At 38.4% G+C, this 26,897-nt stretch overlaps 1 protein-coding gene across 5 annotated transcripts; it reads right to left on the reverse strand.

The window, feature by feature from the left end:
* Positions 1-2,004: 2,004 nt before the first annotated feature.
* On the reverse strand, positions 2,005-25,411 carry ERCC3 (ERCC excision repair 3, TFIIH core complex helicase subunit). Of its 5 annotated transcripts, none has more exons than XM_062579030.1 (15): positions 25,342-25,411; positions 25,032-25,237; positions 23,758-23,994; positions 23,065-23,114; positions 21,538-21,673; positions 21,167-21,331; positions 19,941-20,145; positions 18,574-18,888; positions 17,236-17,420; positions 13,609-13,811; positions 10,309-10,405; positions 10,002-10,119; positions 8,322-8,440; positions 3,501-3,653; positions 2,005-2,878 (listed from the first exon to the last, which is right to left on the reverse strand). In XM_062579030.1, exons 1-15 carry the CDS (start codon positions 25,358-25,360, stop codon positions 2,744-2,746), a joined length of 2,343 nt encoding a protein of 780 aa, XP_062435014.1. In that variant the 5' UTR covers positions 25,361-25,411; the 3' UTR covers positions 2,005-2,743. The 5 variants fall into 5 exon arrangements, with proteins under 5 accessions (XP_062435014.1, XP_062435018.1, XP_062435016.1 ...); XM_062579034.1 differs by having other exon boundaries at positions 25,032-25,232; positions 25,342-25,377; XM_062579031.1 differs by lacking the exons at positions 2,005-2,878; positions 3,501-3,653 and adding an exon at positions 7,010-7,210.
* Positions 25,412-26,897: the final 1,486 nt, after the last annotated feature.

The following is a 26,897-nucleotide window of genomic DNA, read 5'->3' on the forward strand; positions in this document are numbered from 1 at the left end:
TAGTGTTCTGCAGAGCTCTAGGGCTGCTGGAAATGGCCACACCAAAGTCACTGTGCCCTTTCAGTCTTGAACGCCATTTTAATGAAAAACAACGATATCCTTCAACATTAACTTCATCACAGACACTTGCTGTTTTGCTATGTGGATGAAGAACACAAAAATAGTTTTCATTGGAAAAAGAAACTATAAAAAGAATTTCTCAAGAAACAAAGATTAAATTTCCTGAATATGGGATTCAGCCTCACTAGGGAAGTGGCAGTAGAGGAGAGTAAAAGCTTTTATTTCAGCTGGGAAACCTGAATTACATCCAAGAAAATTGCAGTTACCCCTTGTCCACAGACTTTCAAGGAATGGTGTACTTACCCCAAAGTTCACTTGCCTCTGTAAGTTCCTCACAGTCTGAAACACAATTTTACCATACCAATCCATTTTATTTTGCCCCCAAGTTTAGTAAGAGTCTTAGTACAAATCCCTTTTGAGCAATCATCTAGCCATTACTGTTCACTCACAGGCCATCCAGACCTATAAACTGCATCACACGCTCCTGCTGCTGCTAGTAAACACGCAGTGTTGTGCCAGAGCACTGGCAGAGGAATCCGCGCAGCATTTCAGAAAGTTACGTACACAGCAGCACAATGGCAGAAAACAGGAAGATTTATGTTATGTACTCCATTTTTCAGGCAAGCGTGCAGCTTTCACCATGTTACTACAGTTTAGGTAGCAAGTAATCTTGCTATCAATTCACAGAATAGAAGCACTGGCCAGCAAGACTGTCTGATAAAGCACATGAGGAACCAACTTCACACCAGGAGAGCTGGGGCCCAGATTCCTTGGAGTCCGACTACTGGACCATTAGAGCTGCTTTGCACAGTCTGGTCACTGTGAAATGTTACATTTGCTATGTACTGTACTGCTTCAAATACAAATACCCCTGTGACAAAATTCAGCACTGAGTTTTGTGTTTGAACACCACAATTTAGTCTCCTAAAGCGCTGGGATTCCAAACTGATTCTCAAACAGTCTGTGGCAGCCTTTGGGTGTAGGAGCTGTACCTTCAAGCACTGCTCATCTTTGAAGGACGAGTGGCCGATATAACAAAAGCCCCAGGAACAAACAGCTGGTATTTCTCAGCAGCTGACCCATCTGGAAGGCAGAATTTACTGGCTGTCTTCCAGCGCAGATCCCACCGTGAGCACACGGCAGCAACTGTTTTGTAGTGAGTCATGGCAAACCAGTCTGCCGCTCTCAGCTACAGTCATCTGTGTAGAGTAATGGCAGGCAGCAATTACTGCATTAATCATATCACAGGAATTAAATCTAAACTTGGAATACACATACAGTTATTCAAACTTATCTCTTGCAATTGTTGCACTTGACTTGGTGTTGAAAGCACTGCATCCCACACAGATCCATTACTTAGACAAGCAAAATCATCAGACATCCTGGCCAAGATTTACAGCACGGGGAGAGCTATAGTAGTGTTGCATCTCCAGCTAATGCAAGTGCGTTGATTATAAAAATCAGTATTGCAATTAAAGCTATCTCCACATTCAGTAGTGCTTTTCTTTCTTGAAATTTATGAAGAGTGGAAAATAGTTTCTAGGCAATTTTTAAAGTATGGTAGAAATAAGTTCCCACTTACCACACTGGCTGGCTTGTTTAGCAAAGAAAGGAAGGAAAAAAAAGTAGCTTACTTGTTACATTATTAAGCAGAAATTTTTCAGAAAGCATGCGCCTGCTGCAAACTGCCCCCACCTCATTCCACATTTTCTAGAAGCTTACTGCATTAAGATCAAATTTAATCTTATCGAATTTATAGCAATTTAACCCCTTGACACACAGAGAATTTTATGTCAGTATTGTCATTTAACCAAAATAACATTTAAAAAAGAAAAAAAAGCCCAACTCAGGGCTCTCATCTCTCCTTCACATCTCAGCTTCCAGCTCACACTATGGCAAGTCAAAACACTTTCTGATTCAACAATAACTTCTGTAGCGACATAATCCTGTTCAGCAGTTATGATGGCTTTATTTCACAATCAATAAATAGAATATAAATGACAGGGGAAAACAGCCTTTATTTCAACAGTTTCTCATCCATAGCAAGAACATAAAAAAAAATGAAGAAAATGGAGCACAGGAATTTATTTTTATTAGGAATGATTTCTTGAGTAAACTTTGGAGATGGAGTCCATCTTTCTTGTTTTAAATGTCAAAATACTTTCAACTAATTGTTAGAATTTTAAGATAGGTTAAATCATGAGTATAAATTAGCTCCCAGTTTAAAAATATTATGTAAAGTGCTCCTATCAGGATTTGTTCAGCTCAAGGAATGATTTTCGTTTAAGCATTTTAAACATCAGTATTTTAGTTGAGCAGACACAGTAATCAGATAAATAATATTTCAAACATCAGTACAAACTTCATATACAAAACCTTTACAGAATTTTTCTGAAAAGTAGTCTTCAGCTGATAAAAATAAAATTCTATTAATTGCCCTGGAAACCAGATGGGTGTAACCACGATCCAGTCCTTGGATAACATCTTCCCTGTGGTGAGATGTAGTTCCTTTTCCTTTCAGACTCATCCATGAGAGCACATATATCGCTAAGTAGATATGTGGCTATATAGATGCATATAAAAAAGTCTTTAGAAGGAGCTGTCAGAAATCTCAGCTCCATATTTTCAGTTATGGAAACCGATACATGGATCCAGTTTTAACAAATTGGACACATGAAGTACGTCATTTCCGGAAGCGTTTAAATAATGGATGGACATGTTTATTTGATGATGCCTTACTCCGGGAAGAGTGGTATTCCATGTAAACCGTATCATCTGCTCCTGACATAGAGCTCATGGTGCCCACACGACGGGACACCTGTAGCAAGAGAAAAAACAAAACGCTTTAACACACTGACTTCACAAGTCAGAAAGCAGCATTGTTCACTTACTGATCTCAATGCCCAAAGCTCTGGACATTTAAGATTTTCTACAAAGAAACTCACTACCTCCCACTAACTGTAAGTATACATAATTATGTAAACTTTAACATGGACAGATATCTTGGACTGGGAATTCCTAACACATTTGACCACAATGCCATTTAGCTAAAAATCAACTATAAAAAAAATCTACTTCATTGTAGCATTCTTTTAACTTATGCATTATCAAATATTTTTTTTTAACATTTTTGATGAAATTATTAAACTACTATCAGCAGAAATGCTACTTTTTTCAATCTGAACAAAAGGAACAAAAGCAGCCTGCAGGCCTCTACCCTCAAGGCACGAGGCGATTCAAGGAGCACAATACCACCAAAAAGCATGTGCTCTGACATATGTGTATCTTTAAAATATTTTCCTTGCTTGTAAAGTGTCTCTTGCTGTATTTCATACAGATACTATGCTATCAGTGGTGGTATCACACTTAGACAGAATTGAAAGGGAATGGTCCAGTTCTGTACCATTTACAATCATCCTTTTCAAAGCATTCTTTATTACCTGAGCTGACTTTGAACCATATTCTCCAGCTACTACTTCCTCCTCAGCATCCAGGTCAGATGCTTGCAGGACTTTCTGCAGAAGCTGCTGCTGTTCTTCTTTGGATGAAAATGAAAGTTGTTCTTCTTCCATGCCTGCAAGCTTTGTTATCACCTAGGAAACACAGTGCAGAGCTGAAGGAGCTGCTTTTTCTCCTTCTAAGCATTCTACATAGCTGTCCAAAACAAAGACAAGGACTTCTGATCCCACATCCTTGTTGGAATTGTCTTGAATTTTTAATTAGCTGTTCAAACAGCTTAGCACTACACAGCACAGATTGCTAAATGTGCAGTGGGCTCTAATTTGTGTCTAGTTTAAGATCTGCTATTTTATATTACACAAAAATGATCTATTAGCTTTCCAGACACTGGGAATTTTAGCATGAACATTGATGAATATGGGCAAAATAGCCTAACAAGTTCTGAGATGTATGATCAGTGGTTGAAAGAGAAACAGTGCAGCAACCTGCAACAAAGCATCAGCAACAGAGCAAAAGGACTCTTCATCTTGTGTCTACACACACAAAGATAACTGTTATTTTACTTCAAGTGCTTGGTAACCACCAGATAACCATGGATGCATGGTAGATGCCATCTACTGGCAGTAGAGCGCTATATATTTAATTAAAAGTCTTCCTTGAAGACTTGAAAAGCTCTCATGTTTCTGTTATGATGCAACAGGCAACTTGCTTTCTTAATTACAGGTATTCTACACACTTCACAAGAACTTCTCCTGTACTTAATACATTCTACTAAAACCCTTAAAAAAAAAAAAAAAAAAAAAAAAAATCAGTGTTTGGCTATCCAAAGCATTAATGATTTGAGGATCATCCCAGCAGAAAAGCACTGGGCTTTTTTTTAATTCTTTGACTTTTATCGAAATATCATGCCTTTCTTCAAAATACCAGCCTTCCTTCTCCTCTTTCTTCCTTCCCATTCTTACAGATGGTCAGAAAAAAAGAAAATGAGCACATATGCTTATTCATGAATCTTAATTGAAATCTGATTTCCCAATGTTTCTAACTAGAAAAGGGTTTTCAATAGACTAATTCAACCATTTCCCTTGGTTATTTACCACTTCTTTCCCTCATCCTCCTTTTTCAACTCATCTCAAGGCAACAGAATTAGAAATTAATCATTTCAGTAATCTGGGCTGGGTCTGCTTACAAAGACTAAAGAAGAAATACAAATGCAACTTAAAGTAAAACAAGTCTACACTGGACATAAAGTACAGTTTTTGGAAAAAAAAAAAAGACAGATAATGAAGCACTAGAACAAGTTAGCAATGTTGTGAGTAGTTCTCAATAGCAATTTTAAAAAGAAAAATGGGCATCTTTCCGAGAAATGTCCTAGCTTTAAGAATCCATTCGGGGAAGCTGCCCTATTATATAGGCTAAATGAATGGTGTGGTTGGTCCCCTGTTCTCATTTATTAAGAGCTGCGTGTGCTATGATCATCTCTAAACTAAAGAAAAAGGAATCACGGGAAGCCATTTTAAATTGCACTAGCCTGTCAGGTGTGGTTGCAGAAAAAAGCTAACATGATTTGTCAAACAAAAAGAATTTCTGCTGCATCATGTTTTTTTAAAGCTATTCAACATACATCAAGTTCAAAATGACCCCGGATTCCTTGACAGAGTAAGTCTTTTTGCTATTTTTTAAGATTTAATATATCCCACATTCATCCTCTAAATACACAAAGCAGCAAATAACTAAACTTTGGTTAGCTAGCCAAAAAATTAAATAATTAAGACTCCAAGCAGTAGATTGTGATGCCAAAATATCCTTAAGTAGAACTATTTAAGAAGAAAAGATAAATACATGATACAGCAAACCAGTCCTTCAGTCCTTTTATTTATTATTTATCTTTGCTAAAAGGCAGAGAATGGAGCTATTACGAGAAGAAAACAAGCTCTAGAACAGTGCAGAACATTACCTTTATATGGGAGTATTGAATTTTTAGAAAGGTTAAGCATTAGAAACAAATATTCTGAAGGAGAGGACATAATCACTGAAATAATTTCTTAAAGATGATGTAGAGTTTCCATACTTGGAAGAATGAAAAGGCAAACACCTGTCAGGAATGACATACATACATAGCTGAACCTGTCTTGGAATGAAGTAACACACTAGATAGTCTCTTAAAAGCTCCTTCCAGTCCTATTTTTCTTGGATGGCAACTATGATTAGGGCTTAAGTCTGGTAAACAAAAGAAAATAGATACTCTCTTATTTTGTTGCTAAGCTTCAGGTAAAGAACATTCCAGGACTGGTCAGCTTAGGTGTTACTCCAGACATTCAGCCGTCACTTGCACTGCTTTTTGTTTCAGTCAATACCAAAATGCCTAGGACTACGTCTTGGCAAAATGAAGTAACCCTATTTTAACCTCTTAATTATTTCTATAATCCAAATGTAAGTAAAGGGATTTCTCTAATCTTTTCGGCTATAGCCACATTGATGTGTTTGTTGTAGTTAGCTGCAGATTAGTACTGATCTGTAGTGTTGTCAAAATACATTTGCTACAAACAAGGCTTTTAAAAACTATAAACACCATGACATTACTGTTTCAGTAAGCTTCTCTAAAGCTCTCTCTTTAATGTGTGATTACAGAGCAGTTATGTACTTCACAGAGATTTTATCCCTGGGGAGGCCTACTGTTGCAGCTACACCTCATGAGCAAAAGCCCTCAAATAACAAGGCTCATGTGGAAGCCACTTGTCCTTGCACCTTTTTGATATCCTCTGGCTCTTCCCTTCTGAGAATGAAGAAAGATGGTGACTGCCAGCCCTGCAGTTCATTTGCCAGCTCAAAACAAAACTTACATGTGATTGAAAAAGCAGGTAAGAAAGTATTTTGTGTGGCCCACCAAGCTTTGGTAATCTATTAGCTATACGATGGTCTTCCAAATTGTCATAAAAATGACGCCTATCATGCACGCTCAGTCCCATGAAAACAGCAGGCTTGTATCAATACCATAAAGTTAAGCTTATTCCCTACTGACAGGTATGAGCACTCAATCTTTTATTATTAGTAATATCTCTTACTGAGAATGCTCCTAAATAGAGCAGTAAAACTGCAGTTTTGTAAAACAGTGATTTACCTAAAAGCAAGGTTTGTTTACAATGACACTCCCTTGCCTCTACACACTAAACAGTTGAACATACAGGACTGTCCATGGATTAAGAGGAAAAAAAGAACAGGTAAGTCTTGAAATCTGTAAAGTAGAGGAGCACTGCTTTAGTGGAATGAGATTTTATGTTCAGAGGAAGATGACACATAGAGATACATAATAGGCGAATGATATACAATGAGTCGTAAACTTAAAAGGTTTCCTTGAAAGACAGTGCTAGTGCCTTCTAGTTGCAGCAGCTCATTTTGGAGAAGACACACAGTCTTCTGAAGAAGTTTTAGCAAGGCCCAAAAAGGCACTAAACAGTGAATCTTCTTTTGGAAAGAAAACTGCAACGACCAATCACTTTGTTTAAATTAAAGTTTATTTACAGGCTGGTATGAGATCTCATCATCACTGTATCCAAGAGAGGACACCATGGAGTTTGTTGACTTTCCTAGCCAATAAAACGGCAATCAAGAAGACCGTCTTGGAAGTCAGATAATTTGAAAAGCATTCGTAAAGGTCCTTAAAGCACATGAAGAAGCAAAGCTAAGAAACTTTCTGCAAAGTAAAATTTTAAATTGGTTTAAAAGGTATAAACTTCATAAAGAAAAGAAAAAAGAAGAGGAAACTCTGTATGTCTGGAGATAGCAGATGAAATAACATTAAATTCTTTGTAAAAGGGACTTCAGGAGAAGCTTCTAAGTTACAAGTCAGCTCTTCATGTTGTCATGATAATCTCCTCTATTTTGATGACTACAGTTTATTTGTGGGAAGATTTCTACTCTATAGTAAGTCATTTTCCACAGTAAATTCTGTAATTTCTTAATCAATTAACATTCAATCTCGTGAGTCTAGATTTGGGTGACGCATTTCATATCATGCAGAGAAAAATTACAAGAACAAGGTCATACTCTTAGTGGAGACTAAATAAGCACAGTCTGAAGAGCTTCATTAGCTAGAACAGCTTCAGCTAACACAGAGTCATCAGTATCAATGTGGCTGCATGTTGACCAATTTTCTGCAGCACTGCAGGCTTTGGACAGCACTGTGAAAACAGTGCACAAGATTAGTGTGTGACAAAGATCCCAGACAGATATTTCTTTTAGAATGGATGTCTTGACACTTTGTACACCTAATTTTTTGATTTGCAGAGTCCAATATATGAATCTAAGATGGATGAATCCTGCCTGCTGCATATTCTCTTTAGTCATAAGCAAACAGATTTTCTCCCAAAGTGAAATACGAGTCTGAGACTGGAGTTCTTTGGAAGCTCTTTGTGACTCCTTAAGTTTTGGAAGTTTTCTGACACACCACAAGCTTCTAAAGATGTTAACAGCTGTCAACAATGTTTTTATGCACAATCAGTATGAGAACATACAGTATGAGAGGCCTGCATGGACAGACAGCTGAAGAACATGAACATAAACCAACCATGCAAGTAATCTTCTGTTTTGCTCCCCAGCAGCTGCTTGGTTTCAAGCTGAAATACTTACCTTGCTAGAAGCTGTACTGCTGCTATTTGTATCGGAACAGTTTTTGTCTGCAAGCACAAGCTTCATTAATACATTCCACAGCTGAAATTCTCAAGTATTTGACCTACTACTGAAATAACAGGATACAGAATTATATGCATAGGGCATAGATATAACAAATAGAAAAGACAAGTTACCTTGAAGCTATAACCTTGATCTACAAGAAATCTTTGTCGTTTGGTTGAATATGCCATTTCCTGAGTGTCTTGGGATACAAGAGAATAAAAAAAGGCATTGTATTCCTCTGCAATCATGCCTAGGAGACAAAGCCATTGAGTGATTAGTTCCATTTGGAACCCTGAAATCAAGAACCAAAAAACCCCTGAACGGTGAAAACAAGTGTTTAGATAACTTGTCCATTTACAAAATCAATGTGCATAGCTTATTTTAAAGATGAGCTGCACCCACACCTTCATAAACTGATTGACAAAGTATGCAGCATGGAAACTCTTGTTCTTAATAACTTGCACGTGGGTGAGAGGAAAAAGAAATCAAAAAGGAAATACAGATTAACTCAGTTACATTACTCCTCTGAGCAGAATCTGCTTCTTTATTATGCTAAGCAAGGTAAAATAAAAAGCTATTTAAAAGCCTATTATATAAGGGAGTTGCACAAAGTTAGGGCAAGGATTGTAATAGAAGTCAAAAGAGTTCAACAGAAAAATACAAAGGAAATTTCATCAATGTAGACTAGAATCTGCAGTGATTTTACATTAAAAAAAGATGAAAAAAGCTACTTAGCTAAGACTATGTCAAGCTGTCTATTATTTTCTACTATCATTTTCTACTTATATCTACCAAATACCCAATACAAAAAAGCACTAGGTTTCCCTTTAGAACCCAAAGTCTCTCCTAGAATTTGTTAGTTCGCTAACACAGGTTTTGTACACATTCACAGATAGAGCCTCAGCTGTAAGAAGCACAAAGTGCAGACAAAAAAAGTGTATTTAAATCTTAAGTAGAAAAGATTTTAAGTTTTTTTTGTTTTTTAATAAACAAAATGATCCTTGGGTATATTTTGCAAAAATGCAACTAATTTATGAAACCAAATTGATTTTTTAAAAGAAAATAATCTGCAGGTATCAAAAGTATACTTTCTAGAGACACAGGCTTTCTAAAGAAACGTGCTTTTTAAAGTAATACTATAGTTTTTATAAACAAGGATTTGATGTTGAGAAAATTATCAAGGAATGAAAAAGATGAACCTAAAGGTTCATTTTTCTTCATCTTCCTCTGAGACACTAGAGATATAAAAATGATTTTTCTCTCCTTATAAAAAAATATTAAAACAAAAAACAAAATGGAATTCCCCAATAAGAAAGTAAAGCAGCTTAGTCTTTGTCTCCGAAAGTCAAAGTTGGCCAGAGAATGAACCAAGGTTTTTATCTCTCCCTGCAAGTTCCTGCTTGGAGTAGTACCTGGTGTGTCCTGTCACTCAGACGGGCAGAAAAGGAGCTCTGAGAAGAACAAAATGCATGTGCATGCATATTTTCCTTCTTTTTGGTTCCATAATCAGAATGTGCCAGTACTGGCCTCTGTGCACATGAAATAAAGGTGCACATGGGGCTACCAGAGTAGCAGAACACGCTATCAGCAGCTCCTCTCAGTCCCCATGGTGTTTCCATGCAAGAAAATCATCCCATCCCCAGTGCAGATAATTCTTTGCTCAGAAGGTAACAAGATGCTGTTACCAAATTTGCCTGCTTATTTAAGATGATGCACTTTATCTATGTTTCAGTATTCAACAATTTAAACTGAATAGTTATTGGAATGCTGTACTATAATACAAGACCCAAAGCCCAACCCACCTCATTTACCTTTTTTTGCTCTCAGCACTCGTCCCAGCCTTTGAGCCTCCTGTCTTCGAGACCCACCATGGGACGAAATTTGAATCAGAACATTGGCTTCTGGCAGATCAAAGGATGTGTCACCTACCTACAACAGAGGAGCAGTATCTGAGCAATATACTATTTCCACATAACCTAAAGATTTAATAAAATGTATACTTTTGAAAGCTCCAATAGAAAGATGTCAAATGCACAACTAGCACATATAATGTGCTCTTTATTCAATAAAGTTCATTCTGAAAGAGGGTACAATGATACAATGAATGCCCTCACTTACCTTGGAAATAAAAATAGTGTTGATTTTTGGATTGTGCTTGAAGTTCTGTAGAATTTGCATTCTTTCTCCTTGTGCAGTAGGACCATATATGTAAGGTCTAAAAGAACAGGACATATTCAAATTACATCAGTTCAAGATTTCTCAATTATTTCTTGTTAGGTACTAGGATGACATGGAAGGGAGTGTAGTGTGCACTTAAACTGATATGAAAATGGAATAGATTTTGACAGAGTTTACAGTTTATCTTTAGCTTGTTTAGTTCTTTATGGCAACTACCCAGTTGTTTGCTGAGCAATTTGCAGCAACCCAGTCTGCCAGAAATAAATTCTGACAATTTGCAATTCATGTGCAATTCATGTGCACCCACAAAGCTTTACATCAACTGCCTGAAGACATTTGCTAATCCTACAAAAAAGACTGAAGGCAGCTGTTAAATATATTTTTCTCAAATCTACAGACCTAGCACACTGACAGCTGCAATCTTTCCTTCCTATTTAAGCACTTAAAAATCCAAGTTTCTCTATTAATGATATTCTGAGTGTCACAAGCTGGCTGCTGAATATTCTTTTGGGAAAATTATTCCCGTTTTTGAAACTAACCTTTTATTCCTCCTAATAACTTCTGGACCTACTGAAATGAGAATGAGGCCCCAAACATTCTGTGGTCGCGAGCAGCCCAAAATGGCATTTCATGTACAGGTTACAACCTTTGATAATGAATAATACTGAATACTCAGTGTATCAGTCGAGGAAGGCTCATCCATACAAACTTTCAGTCACCCACAGACTTCAGGAGTATCGTAGATTACTGTGAATTTTCCAAGATACTCTCTAGAGCCTAGCTATCCTCTCCCTGCTTTAGAAGATTACAAAATGGCTACAAACTGCAAAACTTGCATTGAAACATGAGAAAAGCATGCAGGCCTGCATAGCCACTGCTTTTCAATCTGCTCCATTTCTTTTCCAACTGCTTGTTAACAAGAGTAACAGGAAACAATTTGTACAATTTATATTAGAATTGCTCATACTTGCATTTATTATTTCTAACACAAGGAACAGCCTCAAAATCTTCATTTAAATTTTAACATTGCACATACTATGGGTGGTAACTGACATAAACATGCAGGGCATAGTACTGAATTTTTTTTTCGATTCATCTGCTGTTTCCTATGTTGGCTCCTGTTTTCTTTTTTTCAGAAAAAGCTTTATTGTAGTCTTTATGCTACCAAGCAATCACAGTCACATCTAATGTTCTTTTTATTTAATGCATTTAATCAGCAGATTGTTTCAAACCACAGCTAAAAAGCAAAAGCAGCAAATGAGTCAACTCCCAAACAATAGCATTACTGTTCAATTAGTGGTGTTCAGTAATAGGTTATTTTAAGCCTTGTCATTTCATATCTAAATTGTGATGACTTTAATCTGCATCAAGACTGAAGTGCAAGATCTCCTACTGAAACTAAAGCACCTATGAGCCTGCTGTTCCTCAAAGCCTCAAAGAAGGGTTAGCAAACACATGCACATTCTTGATTAAACACAGAATAATCGAAAACTCCTGGCAGTCTATCCTCCCTTTTAACTCTCATTGCCCTAGCTGACAACGATTCATTAATGCATATCAGAATGCTTTACTGATCCAGAACCCAGAACATCTGATGCTAGCTTTTTTTTCCCCAAAAATTACCCCTTCTCCTCCCTGTGAAAAGATGTTGGAGGGATCTGCAAAGACCTCTCTCCCAACAACAGACAAAATTAACTGCCAAAGGCATAGTCCTTCAAAACAATGATTTAAATACATTAATAACACCACTAATAGGCAAAGAACAGCCATCACATGAGCTATACTCCCTGGATGACAAACTCATGACAGAGTAAGAGCTGGCTGAGCAAACTTGAATTCTGTAGCCCTGAAGTTAAAGTAATTCCTGTCATGTGCACGGTCTTTCCCGTCCTGTACCAAGGCAAACCGGGTGTGGGGGGATTAAAGAACAAGCAGGTGCAAAGGCGGCCAGGCGATGGCCATCTGCCCCTCAGGCAGGGAGCCCACCTACCCTACACACTTCTCCTTCCTCTGCTGAGCTAGCACAGGCCGTGCAGACAGACTTGGGTACCACCAAGACCCACAGGACAGCTCTCCTGCTTAAACTTACCATTCCTGCCTCACCCAAACTGTTCATTTTGTTTACGCCTAAAGCCAACTTTGAATATGCTCACAGCAAACGATGATGAGAAAATTCTCTGTTTAAAGGAAAGAACCCTTTACATTCATCTAGTACTGTAACCCTCCTTTCTTTCCAACACTGACAACTGTATAACCTGGAGCTCCGCAAATGATGTGAGGAAAGGAGAATTCACTCAAGACATGAAAAGCAAACAGTAAATACTTCTTCAACTGGTTTTCCTATCATGCATTTCTGTAGAATCTTCCCCCAGTTAGCAACTGTTCTACTACTTAGGAAGCAAGTATCCCCTCCCAGCATTTGTCTTTGAAGCCTTTTTCTATGGAGCACTGAACACAACTAACTACATTCCAGAAGCATCATTACAACTAATCTCTGTCCAGACAGATTTAAAAAATGAAGAAAGAGACCACGGGTGCTGGAATTCATCCAGCACTATTAATTCTGCTTCTTACTAGATGTCACAGCAAGCCAGCACAAGATGGCTACTAAACTACATTCAAAACTCACTGCAAATTTGGGAAAATATAAGGAGAATTGTATTTTGCTCAGAAGTACTGCTGAAATTCCTGGACATGAAATCATACACAGCCAAAATGCCTCACAGCTTCCTACAGAAGACATTTCTTGGCTTGTCACCGAAAGGCTAAAGCCAGTTTCTCTGCTTATTTTCCCCAGGAAAGAGATCTTGAAAGATTCTGGGGATTCTTATTTCAGAAATCTTCCTCTCACAGAGACAGGAGAACCTACAGTCTCTTATTAGAATAGTTCTGGTAACTTTTAAAGATGTGGCACTCATTTTACCACTGGCTTTTAATAACGACAAAATAGACTAAGGAATACTAGCAGTCCTTCACAGAAATCTTGGGATTAAAACCCCTCTGACACATCTACTAAACAAAGATTCTTCTGAAGCAGTTTAACACAGGAATAATGTTGCAATACCAGTAAAATTGATCCAAAACCATCCTCTCAAGTTCCTTTTCATATAGGAAGGACTGGAGTTAAATTAGTGTATTGTAAAAAAAAACATGTAAGGGGTACCGAGATCTGAGAAACTACAAAGTAATTTTCGAGAAAGGAGGGAAAGGATAGTGCCATCTTTGGCTGTTAACACTTACTTCCCAAGCCTGATCGCATACTCCTTCAGTGCAAACACATTGTCAGCAAATACGATGATTTTGTCATTCCGTCGCTCATGAAACTTAATCAGGAACTGGCAGGCTCTGAATTTATTTGGGTTCATGGTATACAGCAGTATCCGCTTCTTTGTTTTGATAGCTACATACTCTCTATAAAATTCAGGTGACATTGGGCACCAAACCTAGAATTAAAAATCCAACAAACATATAAAGTGACCCACAGTTATTTAACTTTATTCCAGTGAGAAATTAAGACACTGGGGATGATAATGCATTATAACTTTCTCTATAGCACAGGCCACAAATTATAAGATAGTGTTTGCTATACTAAGATGAAGGCTACTAATTGATCTAATCTCCAGCACTGTCAAACTCTTTTACTTCATTAATATTTTTCCCTTCCAAAATTCTGTAGCAGTGAGATCCACAACAGGAGCAAGCACTAGGATTTGAATAGGATCAGAAAATTTTTCCTTGATGTTTCATGCCTAATAATTTCACCAAATGCTGCTATTTCTTACAGAGCAAAAATTAAGGGAATGAGCTTTCTTCCATATATTCTCTCTTTCCCACTAGTCATGGCCTTTTCCATAAAAATTAATTTTTAGCCATATCCTGAAAATTTGAATCAGAGATATGTTTTCATTTATTGAATATATTTACCAATCCTTTTTTTCATCCACAGCAGGGTGAGCTTTATTTTAATCATTATTGACTTGACAACTTTTAAAACATTAGAATTGATTAGAAGTTTTCAATGGATTTCCCTACGCATGATTTTATTATATAAATATATTCCACAGTACTGCACAAGTCTACACTTCTGAGGTACCTTACTTTTCGACCATAGCATGCAAATAGAAAAAAAAAGTTCACAGAAATGCAATGACACTACCTATACCACACAATTTAGAACACACTTGTTCTGCTGATCATAGGTTTTCTATGATACCTGTTACACACTACAAATTAACAGAAACAAACCTGCAACAAAACACCTGTCTAATAACCATTGGTCAGCTAAGGAAGTTAACAAAAGATCTGTTCAGAAATGTAGCAATACCAATTTACATGAGTTTATTTAACAACCTGATTTGTTCTGTACTGTTAGGAGCTACCTTTTTTAGGCTTTTTTCAGCCCTTCACTACAGTAACAAAAGGTTTATGCACTGAATAGGCTCCACTGTTATTGTATGCTATCTATATGAAAGATTTAAAGCTTTTAAATTAGGAGAGAATATTTCAAGGTGAGAATGAGATATGAGTACTGAATATGTCATGGCAGTGAAATAATTTGTCTATTGCTCAGTGCCTCAGACTATATTGGGTATTGAATTCATTTTGACTTGTTTTTACATTCTGTTCCAGATTTGGAAATGGATACAATTGTATTTCCCTCCCCAATAATCTTTTTCATTTTTGTATTTTGCAAGACTCTTTCTCCAAGTTCTCCAAGAACTTAGTATAGAAGCTATGAATGGGATCTTGAGTAAATTACAAACTTCTGAAATAGACCTAATGAGAAACACTGTAATCATTAGACATGCAAAAATCAGTTAGCATTTATTTTAACTGAGTTCTTTACAAAACTCTTCCGTGGCTTCTTTTTTGGAGCAAAGAAAGACTAGTACCTGCAATGAACGTGACCTGCCTTATCACACAGCAGCGCTGCCCTCTTTTGCTACTCAGAAAGAACTTCACTTAAATAGTAAACCTGAGGTCTTATTCGGCTATGATAAATAAGGTCAGTTGAGAAAAGACATTACTTAACAGTATGACAAGAAAATCGAAACAAACGTGCAGTGTAGTTGTGCATACATTAGACTCATCACTTCCCAGCCATCAACGTTGTTTTTTGGAGTTGTTTGCTTTCAGTAGTAGCTCAGAGTATTATTTCACCAAAAAAGATTGTCCTAAAGAATGTAAATTTACAAAATATGCAAATCGCTCAAAAGAAAGGTATTCCACACTTAGCTTTTCAATGTCTACAGGGAAGTTTAGACGTTGAGAAGAATTATGCTTCTGAGATGGAACCATCTAAATTGCCTAAGCACAGTGAAATTCACAATTACAGACTGACTACTTTCCCTTCAATCTGGTTACTTTCCAGATGCTGTTTATTTACAGTGTATTACTTTGAAAAGTGTTTTTCACAACTGCTGGTTTGCACAAGATTCAAGAAAACATCTGACTCATGCAAGAGAAAGCAGCAGAAACACACTAGTAAGGGTCAGTTTGGTTTATTTTGCCATTAATATGATTGACAGGTTGTAATATTAACCTTAGGTATTATTTCCAACAAATACATACATAACAAAATTGTTTTTATAAATTGTCTCTGGTATGTACTGTAGCTTCAGTATTTACATCACAGCTAGTAGGACGATTCTCATAATAACCTCTACACTTTAATAGATAGGAGACTGGAAATTCAATCCACTTGTGGATTTTAAAGAAAAGTTATTTATTTCATACGGAAGACTTCGCCCGAGTCTTCATGGGTATGAAAAGAAACAACTATGATGACTGTTTCCTACTAAATCATGCTTTGTTATTCAAGATGAAATCAAAGTAGAAGACTTTTTAAAATCTGCAACAACCCATTTGGCAGTAACAGGCAATATCCATACAGCAATGAAAACCATACATTCCTTCACAATAAATTTTACTCCTCCAATGAAAGAGGTGATTTACCTATGTTTCAGTTAATAAGTCGTTAAGTGTTTAATAATTATCACAGATAATCAGAATAGGAATTAATTTTGCACCTTCTCTTCCAATACCAGAGATAGGGGACATAAAATGAAAAAGTAGCAGTAAAAGACAGGTTTAAAAAAATAAAAGTGAAAAGCGTTAAGACCCTTATCTTCTGAAACTCTGCCACAGGAAGCTGTGGCTACTAAAACTTCACTTCCATTCAACAGAAGACTGGACAAGTTCATGAAAAATAAACTCAATGAGGATTACTAAATACACAGAAATTGCATGTAGCTCAGGAATTCCTCTAGTCACAGGTGACTGCAGGCTTAGAGAATAAACAGAAGTATCAGATATACTTGCCCTACATTTATACTCTTCCCTAAGCATCTTACTTGACAATTCTCAGAGACAATACGTTAAGTCAGACAGACCTTCAGTCTGATCCAGAAAGGTTCCTTTCATGTTCTAATGTGCCTCTGTGACAATATTTCCACTTACCTGGTACCAGATTTTAATCTTACCCATTTTCTTGGGAGAACAGAGGTCACACCCCATCACATTGGACAACTAGAGTAAGATCCAGTTTCATGTTTTCACTTTTCATTCTCGTGCTTCTGGGCTTGAAACAAAGTATGTATTTTCTTAATTTTCTTAAGCCTTGGCCTATCCTTCTTTGTTTCAATAACTGAAAGAATTTTCCTTAAAAAACTAAAGGCTGTCTACCAGCTGAAGCCTTTAGAAATCAGCTTCAAGCACACTACCTGATGTTATGTTCCAGTATACATATATACATATATATATATGTCATACGAGTACCCCTTTTTCAGTATGATAGCTCTTCCTGCAAAGAAAAAAAATAGAAGCATACTAAATATATGCTAATAGTAATGAAAAACAAAGCATCACCTCAGCACACTGCACTTTAGCAATGTAGCCACTGTTCTGCAGCTCCATCCAGTTGGCTTCATAGAGCTTTGGTCCAATCAGAAAGTTCAAGTCAACAATTTTATCATCTTCTCTAACCAGGGTAGCAGTCAGTCCCAGCTTACAGTGAGCTTGTACTATAGTGAGCACACGTCTGAACATTTTTGCTATGACAGACAAGAAAAATTTTCTGTTTACTGTCATGAATGGATTTAGAAGACAAATACTGGAATTAAAAAAAAAAAAAAAAGAAGAAGAAAGTTTCATGAACTCCTAAACACAAAGCAAGCACAGTGTTAGGAAGTATTGCCGTACTGCCCCATTTCACACGCAATTCCAACTGATCTATGTTACAGCAAAACTTCAGACTGATTGCAGGTTCAGTTTACACTTTCAATGTACACTGCAAATCCCATTAAACCATCAAACATCTGTGCTATTTCCTAATTTCTCAACAACAAACTAACACCTGTTAACAACAAAACACCTGTTACATGACTTACGTCACATCATATTTCACAGGAAGAACTACTTTGTTAAAATGGCAGTCAGTTAGCAAATTCTACTTCTGAAACCTATCATTTCTGTAGAGGCCAAATTATATTCAAGTCAAACCATACCAATAAGGTACAAAAGCTAACAGAATCCTGGATGGTATTTTTAACGAGGATTATTCCAAATACAACAGCTACTTCTGGACATTAATGACTATTGCTAATCACAGTATTTTATGGAGTAAAAATAGATATAAAAACCTAGCCTACAATGTGATCACATCTCAAGAGCAAAGAAGATAGACCATCTCTCCTGTTCAAGGCTAGAGTAGTACCATCCACAGAGCAGACTTGTCTACAGAAAAGTTAAACAAATATAATTAAAGTATCTTATAGCAGTTTATTAACCTAAAAAAAGAGGAAGGCACTTATATTTTACACTGCCATTACTGAGATAGAATTACCTAATTTTCAAAGATTTCAGGAAAACAATCATAGAATCACAGAATTGGTAAGGTTGGAAGGGACCTCTGGAAATCATCTAGTCCAACCCTCAAACGAGTGGCCCATACGGGGATTGAACCTGCAACCTTGGCATTATTAGCACCACACTCTGACCAACTGAACAATGGTCAGCTACACTCTGTAGCACCAGGAAAAAAAACATTTTTAGAATGTGGCCATTTATCTAAGTCCCAAAACTCAAGGTTTAGAATTTACCCACTACATTTAACCTGAAAAAGACGATCTGAAAACAAACTTTAAAAAAGTAGAGTTACATTAACAAATGTATATAGCACAAGGGGGTTGTACACTGCTTCCTTACCAGGGATAGTATGTACTTCATCAAGAATCATAAGGCCCCACTCTTGACTTTTAAGCCATTCCATTACTCTCTCTGCTTCCCAGGATCTTTTAGTCGTGTGTCCCAACATGGAGTACGTGCTAATAGCAATAGAACAGCCAATGGGCTTGTCTTTGGCATCAGAAGTGAACCGACATATTTGGCTGTCATCGATGGTGGACCACATCTTGAATTGGGCTTTCCACTGCTCCACAGACACTGCGGAATTACCAAGTACCAGACACCGCTTGCGGACAGTACATGCAGCTGTCACTCCAACTAGAGACTTGCCAGCACCTGCAGATGAAGAGGACTGATATTCATTAGTCATCCCATAAGTATCAGGAGAAAGGGAAAGGGAAAAAAAAAAAGGAGCAAAAGAGAAAAAAGACTGAGAGCTGAGAAAAAAGACTGAGAACTCATAATAGAGAAAGGCAAATTCTCTGTTTTTTTATAACAGTCTTAAAGAAACAGACTAGCCACATTACTGTGCAAGTTCTCAACAAAATTATCGTTAAAATTGCTTTTGGCAGCTAGAATCAATCATTTTAATGCTTTCTCCATTTCAAAACCAAGTAAGTTCTAGGTGATTACCGAAAGCTTTTATTAGAGGTCACATACTCCATTGCTCCCATCAGCTATGTGTATTCTACCATGTAGCAATTCCTTACACTTTTCCATTCTTACTTCACACTTCACACTCTTTCAGGCACTCCCAGTATCTCCTGTGTGCCCTCCCACCCATAACATGGGCACTGCCATGCAGTCTCTCCTTTTCTCTCCCTCTTCCACCATTTCCCACAGGCTGTCTCAATCCATGCAATCCTCATTTTCTTTCCTAAATTCCCCTGCCCAGAACTTGTGTGTGCAAACTCCTTCCTTTGCACCTCTCTTAATGCCATATTTGTATTCCCAGTTCCCCTCTTTCCCTGGGTCTTCCTGTCCCAAAGAACAAATCACTCAGGTGCCAACAATTTTAAATGTCAATGGAAGATCAGCAGAGCTGTTTTAGAGGGAACTGTGGAAGCACTAATAGTAATTTTAAGACACCACAATCACAAATAAGTTTTTCAGTAACTGCAGGGAAACTGATAGGACTGTTAAGTGGATCCTTAATAACTCTACAAATTAGGCTCTCCCTCAGAGCGTCCCAGCCAGCTCATAAAAATAGACAGGACACTACATGCTGGTAGCTATAACACTCCCTACTACTGTTTGAAATCCAAGTAGATACAATATTCAGAAGTTACTTTATTATAGAAAAAGATGCACCACCTCTTACATTGAATGTCTTGAATCATTTAGCTAAGAACAAAACAGAATTCCCCAAGATTAAGCCAGCAACTTACCGCATGGTAAGACAATAACACCAGATCTAGCTCGTCCATTTCCAAACATCTTCCTTAGGCTCTTCTCTTGGTAGGGTCTGAGAACAGCTGTGGGTTTCAGATCTATATTAATATCAGGATTTACCGAATCATTTCTGAAATCATATTCTGCCAGCAAGGGGTATTCCAAATGGATACAACGCTTCTGAAGTTCTTCAATCATCTCCTAAAGAAGAGATAAACCTTCAGATGGCAAGCTCTCCATATCTGAACTATTTATTTTAAACAGCCACTTACTATAGAGTACATAAAGAACTATATTAATTTTTTAAGCTCCTGAAGTCTGCAAGAGTTAAAGTCTATTCCAAGAACTTTAGTCACGACCAGCCCCATCCTCCAAATATTTGAAGTAGCAGTCCATATTAAAAGGGGCTTTTTAGACAGATGGAAGAACATAACACATTAGTCTTGACTGTATTCCTTATCTGGCAGCAAAACTACACCCTGAAGTCCTGCAACAAAGAGTTCAGTAACAGAGACAAAAGACTCCATATGTTATGTAAAAGGATATAACGAAGTTGCACATCTGCTACCTGGGAAATCTTCATACCCTGGTAATACAATTATTTTACTACAACTACAAGTTGTCTTCAATCATCAAGATTTTTCTTTAACAACCAAGATAGCTACTAGCTTCTTTCTTGTTTACTTTTGTTTTCCCCAGTAAGACTACATTAGAATCACTGAGTCCGAGAAGCAACAGGAAAAATTTTAAAAAGCTTTCTAAAGGTCTGATCAAGCCAGGACTGTGCTCTAACCTTCTCAAGTAATGAAAGCAGAACCCCTAGAAGTTCCTTCTGCAAGTATGGATTGCAAAACAGAAGCAGAAAAAAACAGCTCTAGATCCAACAGAAGATTTGCCCTCCGCTGCACTCTTACTCATCTCGCACACAGTAACGTTCAGTCTCATATGAAGGGCGATCTTCCTTAGCGTATGGAGGCTTTAAGCCTCTAAGCATTGACCTTGCAATGCAAGGAAGGAACAATATCCAGTCTACCTCCCTCTGTACTGAAAAGGAAGATCCTAAGGTAATATTTTGGAAGGCAAAAAAGGAAAGATGTTTTGAGAACCCCATTGAGCTCCTCTAGCAAAAAAATAGCCACAGTAGTTTGTATTTAGTCCTCATACTTATTTGTCAGACATATCCCACACAAATACCAATGCTAGTAGACTAACATAATCGTACCTGCTTAACTTCAAAAGATACTGTTTGTGTTTCTTCCTCCTCCTCCTCATCTTTGTCCATCTGTTCATAAAACTCAAATAAATCTGCTGGGACATCCGGCTTATTCTGAGCATCTGTTCCTTGTGATGTTGATGGACCCAAGCCTCCTTCACTGGATTTGGAAATCTGAAATAGATGGACAAGAATCTTTAATGAAGTCTTCATTAGAGATTCCCCCTCCCCAACTAAACTGGAGCTCATTAATGAGCACAGAGCATTGCTGACAGAACAGAATGTAACCGCTGACATGACAAACATACAATAACCATTCTAAACTACTGAACAGCTAATCTAATGTTAATTCAATCATTTTAAAACATGGGGAAGCATACCGCTGATTTACTCGTAAACGTCTCTGTAATGAGCTCTGTTTCTTCACCCTCAGCGTTTCTCAGGCGACAGTCTCTAATAACATGGTCTTGCAGAAGCTGCTGAATGACATCAGGATGGGTACTTTCCACAAAATACCTAAATAGAAAGAACAAAGGAAAATATATTTTTATTAACTAATCAACTGAAAAACTCACAGGAAGAATGGCATGGATGCTTTAATTTATAGCTCTCCCAGATGCACTCTCAAGTACCCCTCCACCCCCATCTTGGAGGTGGTGATTTTAAAACAAAGAAATTATGGTAATCAGAATTTTTAAAAGATGCTTCGTACCAAAAGCAGCATGTATTTTACTGTTACCAATCTTGTTCAAATTATCTACCATTAATATAACATGAATAGGAAAACTCCAAAAGAACTGCCTAGACAGAAGTGAGTAGTCCTCTCACATTACAGTCTTATTTATGACGCGAGACACGGGTTTTTTTGAGACTGAACTGAGGTGAGTCTGCGAAAATTCTGGATGTGGTGTCCTGGCCACAGGACCAAAAGAAAGAAAAAAAAAAAAAAAAAAAAAGCCAAACACAAATCCTCCTAAAATTTAACTTTGAGTATCCTGAAATTTTTCTTTCCCTTGAGATTCACCAATAATGATGCTCATTTAAGAGCACAGTTAAAATGTGAACCAAGGGAAATCTAAGCTTGAACTAGCATGGAGAAATTCTTTTTTCTTAGAGATACCTAGTAAGCCGGTAACAGCCTGCTAACAACCCTAGCATTAATTTTAGATTCAAAAACGCAGCAGCACCAGCAGAGCATAAGATTATAGTCATAGAGCTCAACTGTGGCTATCAGAAAAGAACTTTATGAAGAAAAGGAAAGCAGAGGGAACGTAAGAAAGCATACGGAAGTTTTAGTTTTCTGCTCTCCTTCCCTCCCCGCTCACTCTCCCCAAATCACAGGTTTAAATAAAACTAGTCAGCTCTAAACCAACGGATCTCTCAAGACTCCTTCTAACATTATCTTTTGTACATAAAACACATCAGTTTCAATCCACTAACAAGCAGATTTCATACAAACACTCAACTTCTGCCAGTGGATTCGTCTGTCCTTCCTGAATAACAGATTACAAATAAAAACAAGCGAGACTGAAGGACAGCTATAGGAAAGTTTTCTAACCTAGGTTCTCGTAAATTCAGAAGGAATGAATGAAACAATTATCTGAAAACCTTAGTGAGGTATCACAAAAGTCCAAGAAATAAAGAAAGAAGCTAAAACATCAAATTAGTATCCTACTTACAATGACATAATGACAACAGCTAGTAGCTCAGGAGAGTCAAACTGAATGCATTGGCTAGTGTATTAAACACTTGCAAACTAAGAATATGATCTTGGGGTAATGCATGTTGCACTCAACTGGGAGCTGTAAAACAGTTTTCAACTCAACAGCTACTGACAACACGGAGCCAGCAGCACATTCGTTTGGAAGACTTCCTCTTCCACATTAGTTAAGGAAGAGGTTGCTTACCTGTTGTGTTTCAGTACCAGCTTTACCTTCCCATAGCTGACAGTACACAACTACAAACGAATAAGAACAATCATTAGGAATATGCAAAAGAATGTTTCTAAGTTTGGGATCAGGTGCTGCAACATATTTCCACTCTTTGTGGAAAAGAGGGACGAAGTTAAACATTTACCTACAGTGTTGGTAAGTTATGGAACAAACCTATTTCAACAAATATTTTCAGAACACATGTATATCATCCTACATAGGACAGCAGTTACAGAAATTCAATTTTTATGTTCAATTCTGATCTACTGCCGAGACTGCAAAAGCACACTTGCAAGATAAGTTAGGCTGTGTTTTACAGTGTACCACCTACTCCAGGTAACTCCCTACATTCGTAATCTTCAGAGCAAATACAAGGAAACCTACCCCATGTGAATTTCTTCTAGTGTAAAGCATGCACGCTACGACTTTGTTTTAGGAATCTCATTTCAAGCTATAAACCACACAGGCTACGTTATGAAAATATTATTTGTGCAACTACGTACTACAGGTAAAAACAAAAAAATAAGCTAAAATCTCCGTTCTCCCGAAATGAAGCGAGCGTGTAGAATAAGACTGTGAAAGCAATGAGTCAGTAAAAACTCATAAAAAAGTAGTAGTAGGAATAGATTTCAATTGTAGCAGAAGATAAAATTCCAATAATGGGCTTACCTTGATAAACTGAATTATTCCATCTGGGACACCGGTCTTGCTGAGTTTTTGTAAATACTCCGTGATGTCACTTGTTTGTAAGCCGACACTAACAGCAGCATAAAGCGAGTAAGCAGTCAGCTTGTATTCATGAATGTGTGTTGGTCTGCACACTGGCTCAGCAATAGCAACCAAAAAATCCTGTGCATATTTGTAAACTGGAGAAAAGGCTTCCAGAAAGATATGGCCATCAGGAGCCTGCACATGGCAGAAAAAAACATGCTGAAAGCACATCAATGTTAGCTGAGAAAAACAAGGACTTTCCCCTGTAAAACAGCTGCTATGACATAGAATGAGTCCACCACTTAGGTGGTAATACATCACTGTGTTTCAAAAACAAAGATGACTCTAGCAACAAAACTACAACAAAAAGAAAAAAAAATATTTCTATGAAAAGACCGAAATTAAAGAAACCAAGAAACTAACGTAATTTAAAATATATCTAATAGATTTCACTGCAGCTGTTTTTCCCCCATAAGGGTGTTGACATACTTAAAATAAATGAATAAGTAAATTCAGAAAACTTTATACAGAACTACAAAAACTAACAAGAGATAGAAGGAGATACAGCAATATGAAACTTTCATCTTCTGCAAGGGATCAGACGTTGATCTGTCAGCAGCTTTTGTAGGACACAAACAAAAAAAAACACCTGCAGATCGATTAAGCTTTTTTGGACAGACGTCTTCAGCTTTTTTACCTTTTTTTCACTTTAACAATAATAGAAAGAGGAACGTTTTCCTGCTCCAAGCAGGAGGAAGTCTCCAAACCTCCCTTCCTCCCTCTCCCCCCTTCTACCGGAAGGAAGGGAGAAGGAAGGACGCCAACTGCATCCCGCAGCACTCAACAGCAGGCACCCCGCAGAACCCGGCAGCGCAGCTGCCTCTTCTCAACATGCTTTCGCTAATTTTGGAGGAGTTTCTCGACTTCCCTTTTAAGGCAGAGGAGACGAGCGGTGCTAGATACCGGGTGTCAGGCCACGCCGATCAACGCCGTTTCGTGCCAGCCTACGACCCGGCTTACGGCGTCGCCGCAGTAACACGTCCCACTCGGCGGATTCACCCCCAGGAGGGAGCCGAGGAGGGGCCGCCAGCGCGCCACCTTCCCCCCGCGCTCCGTAACCGCCTTGCAGCGGCCCAGCCGGCCCGCGAAGCCCCGCGGCGGGGCCGGCCTGCTGCCGGCAGGTCTCCCGGGCCCGGCCGCGCGGAGCCGGAGCCGGAGCCGCCCGTACGCACCACCCAGAGCGGCCGCGAGGCGTGGTCGGCCTTGAGCGGCATCTGCGGCCGGTAGTCCTTAGCGCCGTACTCGTCCACGCGGGCGCCGCTCTCCTCCACCTGCTTCCCCGCCGCCGAGGGCACCGCTCCCTGCGGCTCCCGGCCCGCAGCCTCATCCTCCTCCTCCTCGTCCTCCTCGCAATGGCGCTTCTTGGACTTCTTCTTCTCTAGGAAGCGAGCGGCACCGATGAGCGCGGGGGGAGGCGGCCGCCCCCGGGCCCGGGCCCGCGGCTCCCTCCCCCCCTCGGCCCCGCGCCGCCGCCGCCCTCACCGCGCTCCTTCTTGCCCATGGCCGCGTCGCGCCGCGGTGGCCGCAGGCAGTGGGCGCCGCGTCACTTCCGCCGGCGGCAGCGTGACGTCACGCGCCGCGCGCGCCCGGCGGGGGCGGGGGGGGGGGGAAGAGAGAGAGAGAGAGGCGGAGGCGGAGCGGGAAATAAATACGTCGTTTATTCACACGCCAAAGTGCCGTTTATGGAGGCCGCTGCGGAGCGCGCGGCGTTACCGCCAGCAACGGCCCGGCGAGGCGGCGGCCCCGCGCCGGCCGGAGCTGGCGTCGTTACAGCGGTACAAAACCCCGAGCGAAAGGAAAGCCATGTACCAGCAAGGAAACCAAACAGGTAAATACATAGAAATCCGTTAAAAAAAAAAAAAAGAAAATGAAAAAAAATTATACATTTTTTTTTACAAGCACAATTTTAAAAAGGTAACAAAGTCAAATGTGCATGAGAAGTGAAGGAAACACCGTACCAGGCAATTACCAATTTGACAGAGTGTATCAACTCTTTCTAAACTATGGACTTCAGGACAGGTCAACAGTGCACCGTATAACGAGCATGAGAAATTTTACTTGGTACCATCTTAAACATGAGGCTTTCTTAAAACACATTAAAAAAAAGGGGGGGGGGAAGAGAATTCAGGTATTAGATTGACATTCTGCTAGTTTAAAAGAATAAGCCAAGTCTTTAAAGCATGTTCCAAACATGTGACATTCACCCATCAGCAAGGGGCCAAACATGCTTTAACCTTTCTCGACACCAGGAAACCGGAACGGGAGAAGGGCTACAAAAGAAACAGGCAGATGCAGGACAGGAGATAGCAGAATGCGACTTCCCAAAATTGGTGGTGGTTTCCTACTTTTTAATTCCCCAGTCAACTCTGAGAATTCAAAGATTGCTTTTCAACTTTTCAAAACAGTGTATTTTCTCTGCATCAATTAAAGACTTCAGCCTTTGGGGTTTTGTCCTTTTTTTTTTTCTTTTTTTTTTTTTTTTTTTTTTTTTTTTTACAAAATTCTTTAAAGAGAAATCACACTGTTGTCCCTATGGAGTGTTTTAATATATCTTTAAGTAGAATTCGTGTCTGATTTTGGAAATACAAATACATTTTGAATGGTTAAAAACAAAAATTAAAAAAATATTTTGAACATCAGCCAGCTGAAAATATATTTATCTAGTAAATTATCTCTCAAAGCTTATATATATTTAATTATTCTAACTAAACATAGTACCCTTAAAAAACAAGTTCATAAAAATGTAGAAATGAAATTGTGGAATAAGATTACTGGGATATATATATATATATATATACACACACACACATTCAATGCATACACAGAATTACAGGTACTCTAAGTTTGGAAGGTTGTTAGACAAATGGAACTAGTAAGCAATGCTCAACTCCTGAGTTCCTCAACCAAGATAACCATAGGCTAATTTTTTAATTTTTTTTATACACAAGATATTCAATGTAAAGCAGCAACAGCAGTGCAGTTACTGATAGCAACATCTCAAAAGTAATAAAAAACTCCATACATCCAGACAGTAGTAC

Source organism: Rhea pennata, chromosome 6, assembly GCF_028389875.1.
Source record: "Rhea pennata isolate bPtePen1 chromosome 6, bPtePen1.pri, whole genome shotgun sequence".
NCBI lineage: Eukaryota > Metazoa > Chordata > Aves > Rheiformes > Rheidae > Rhea > Rhea pennata.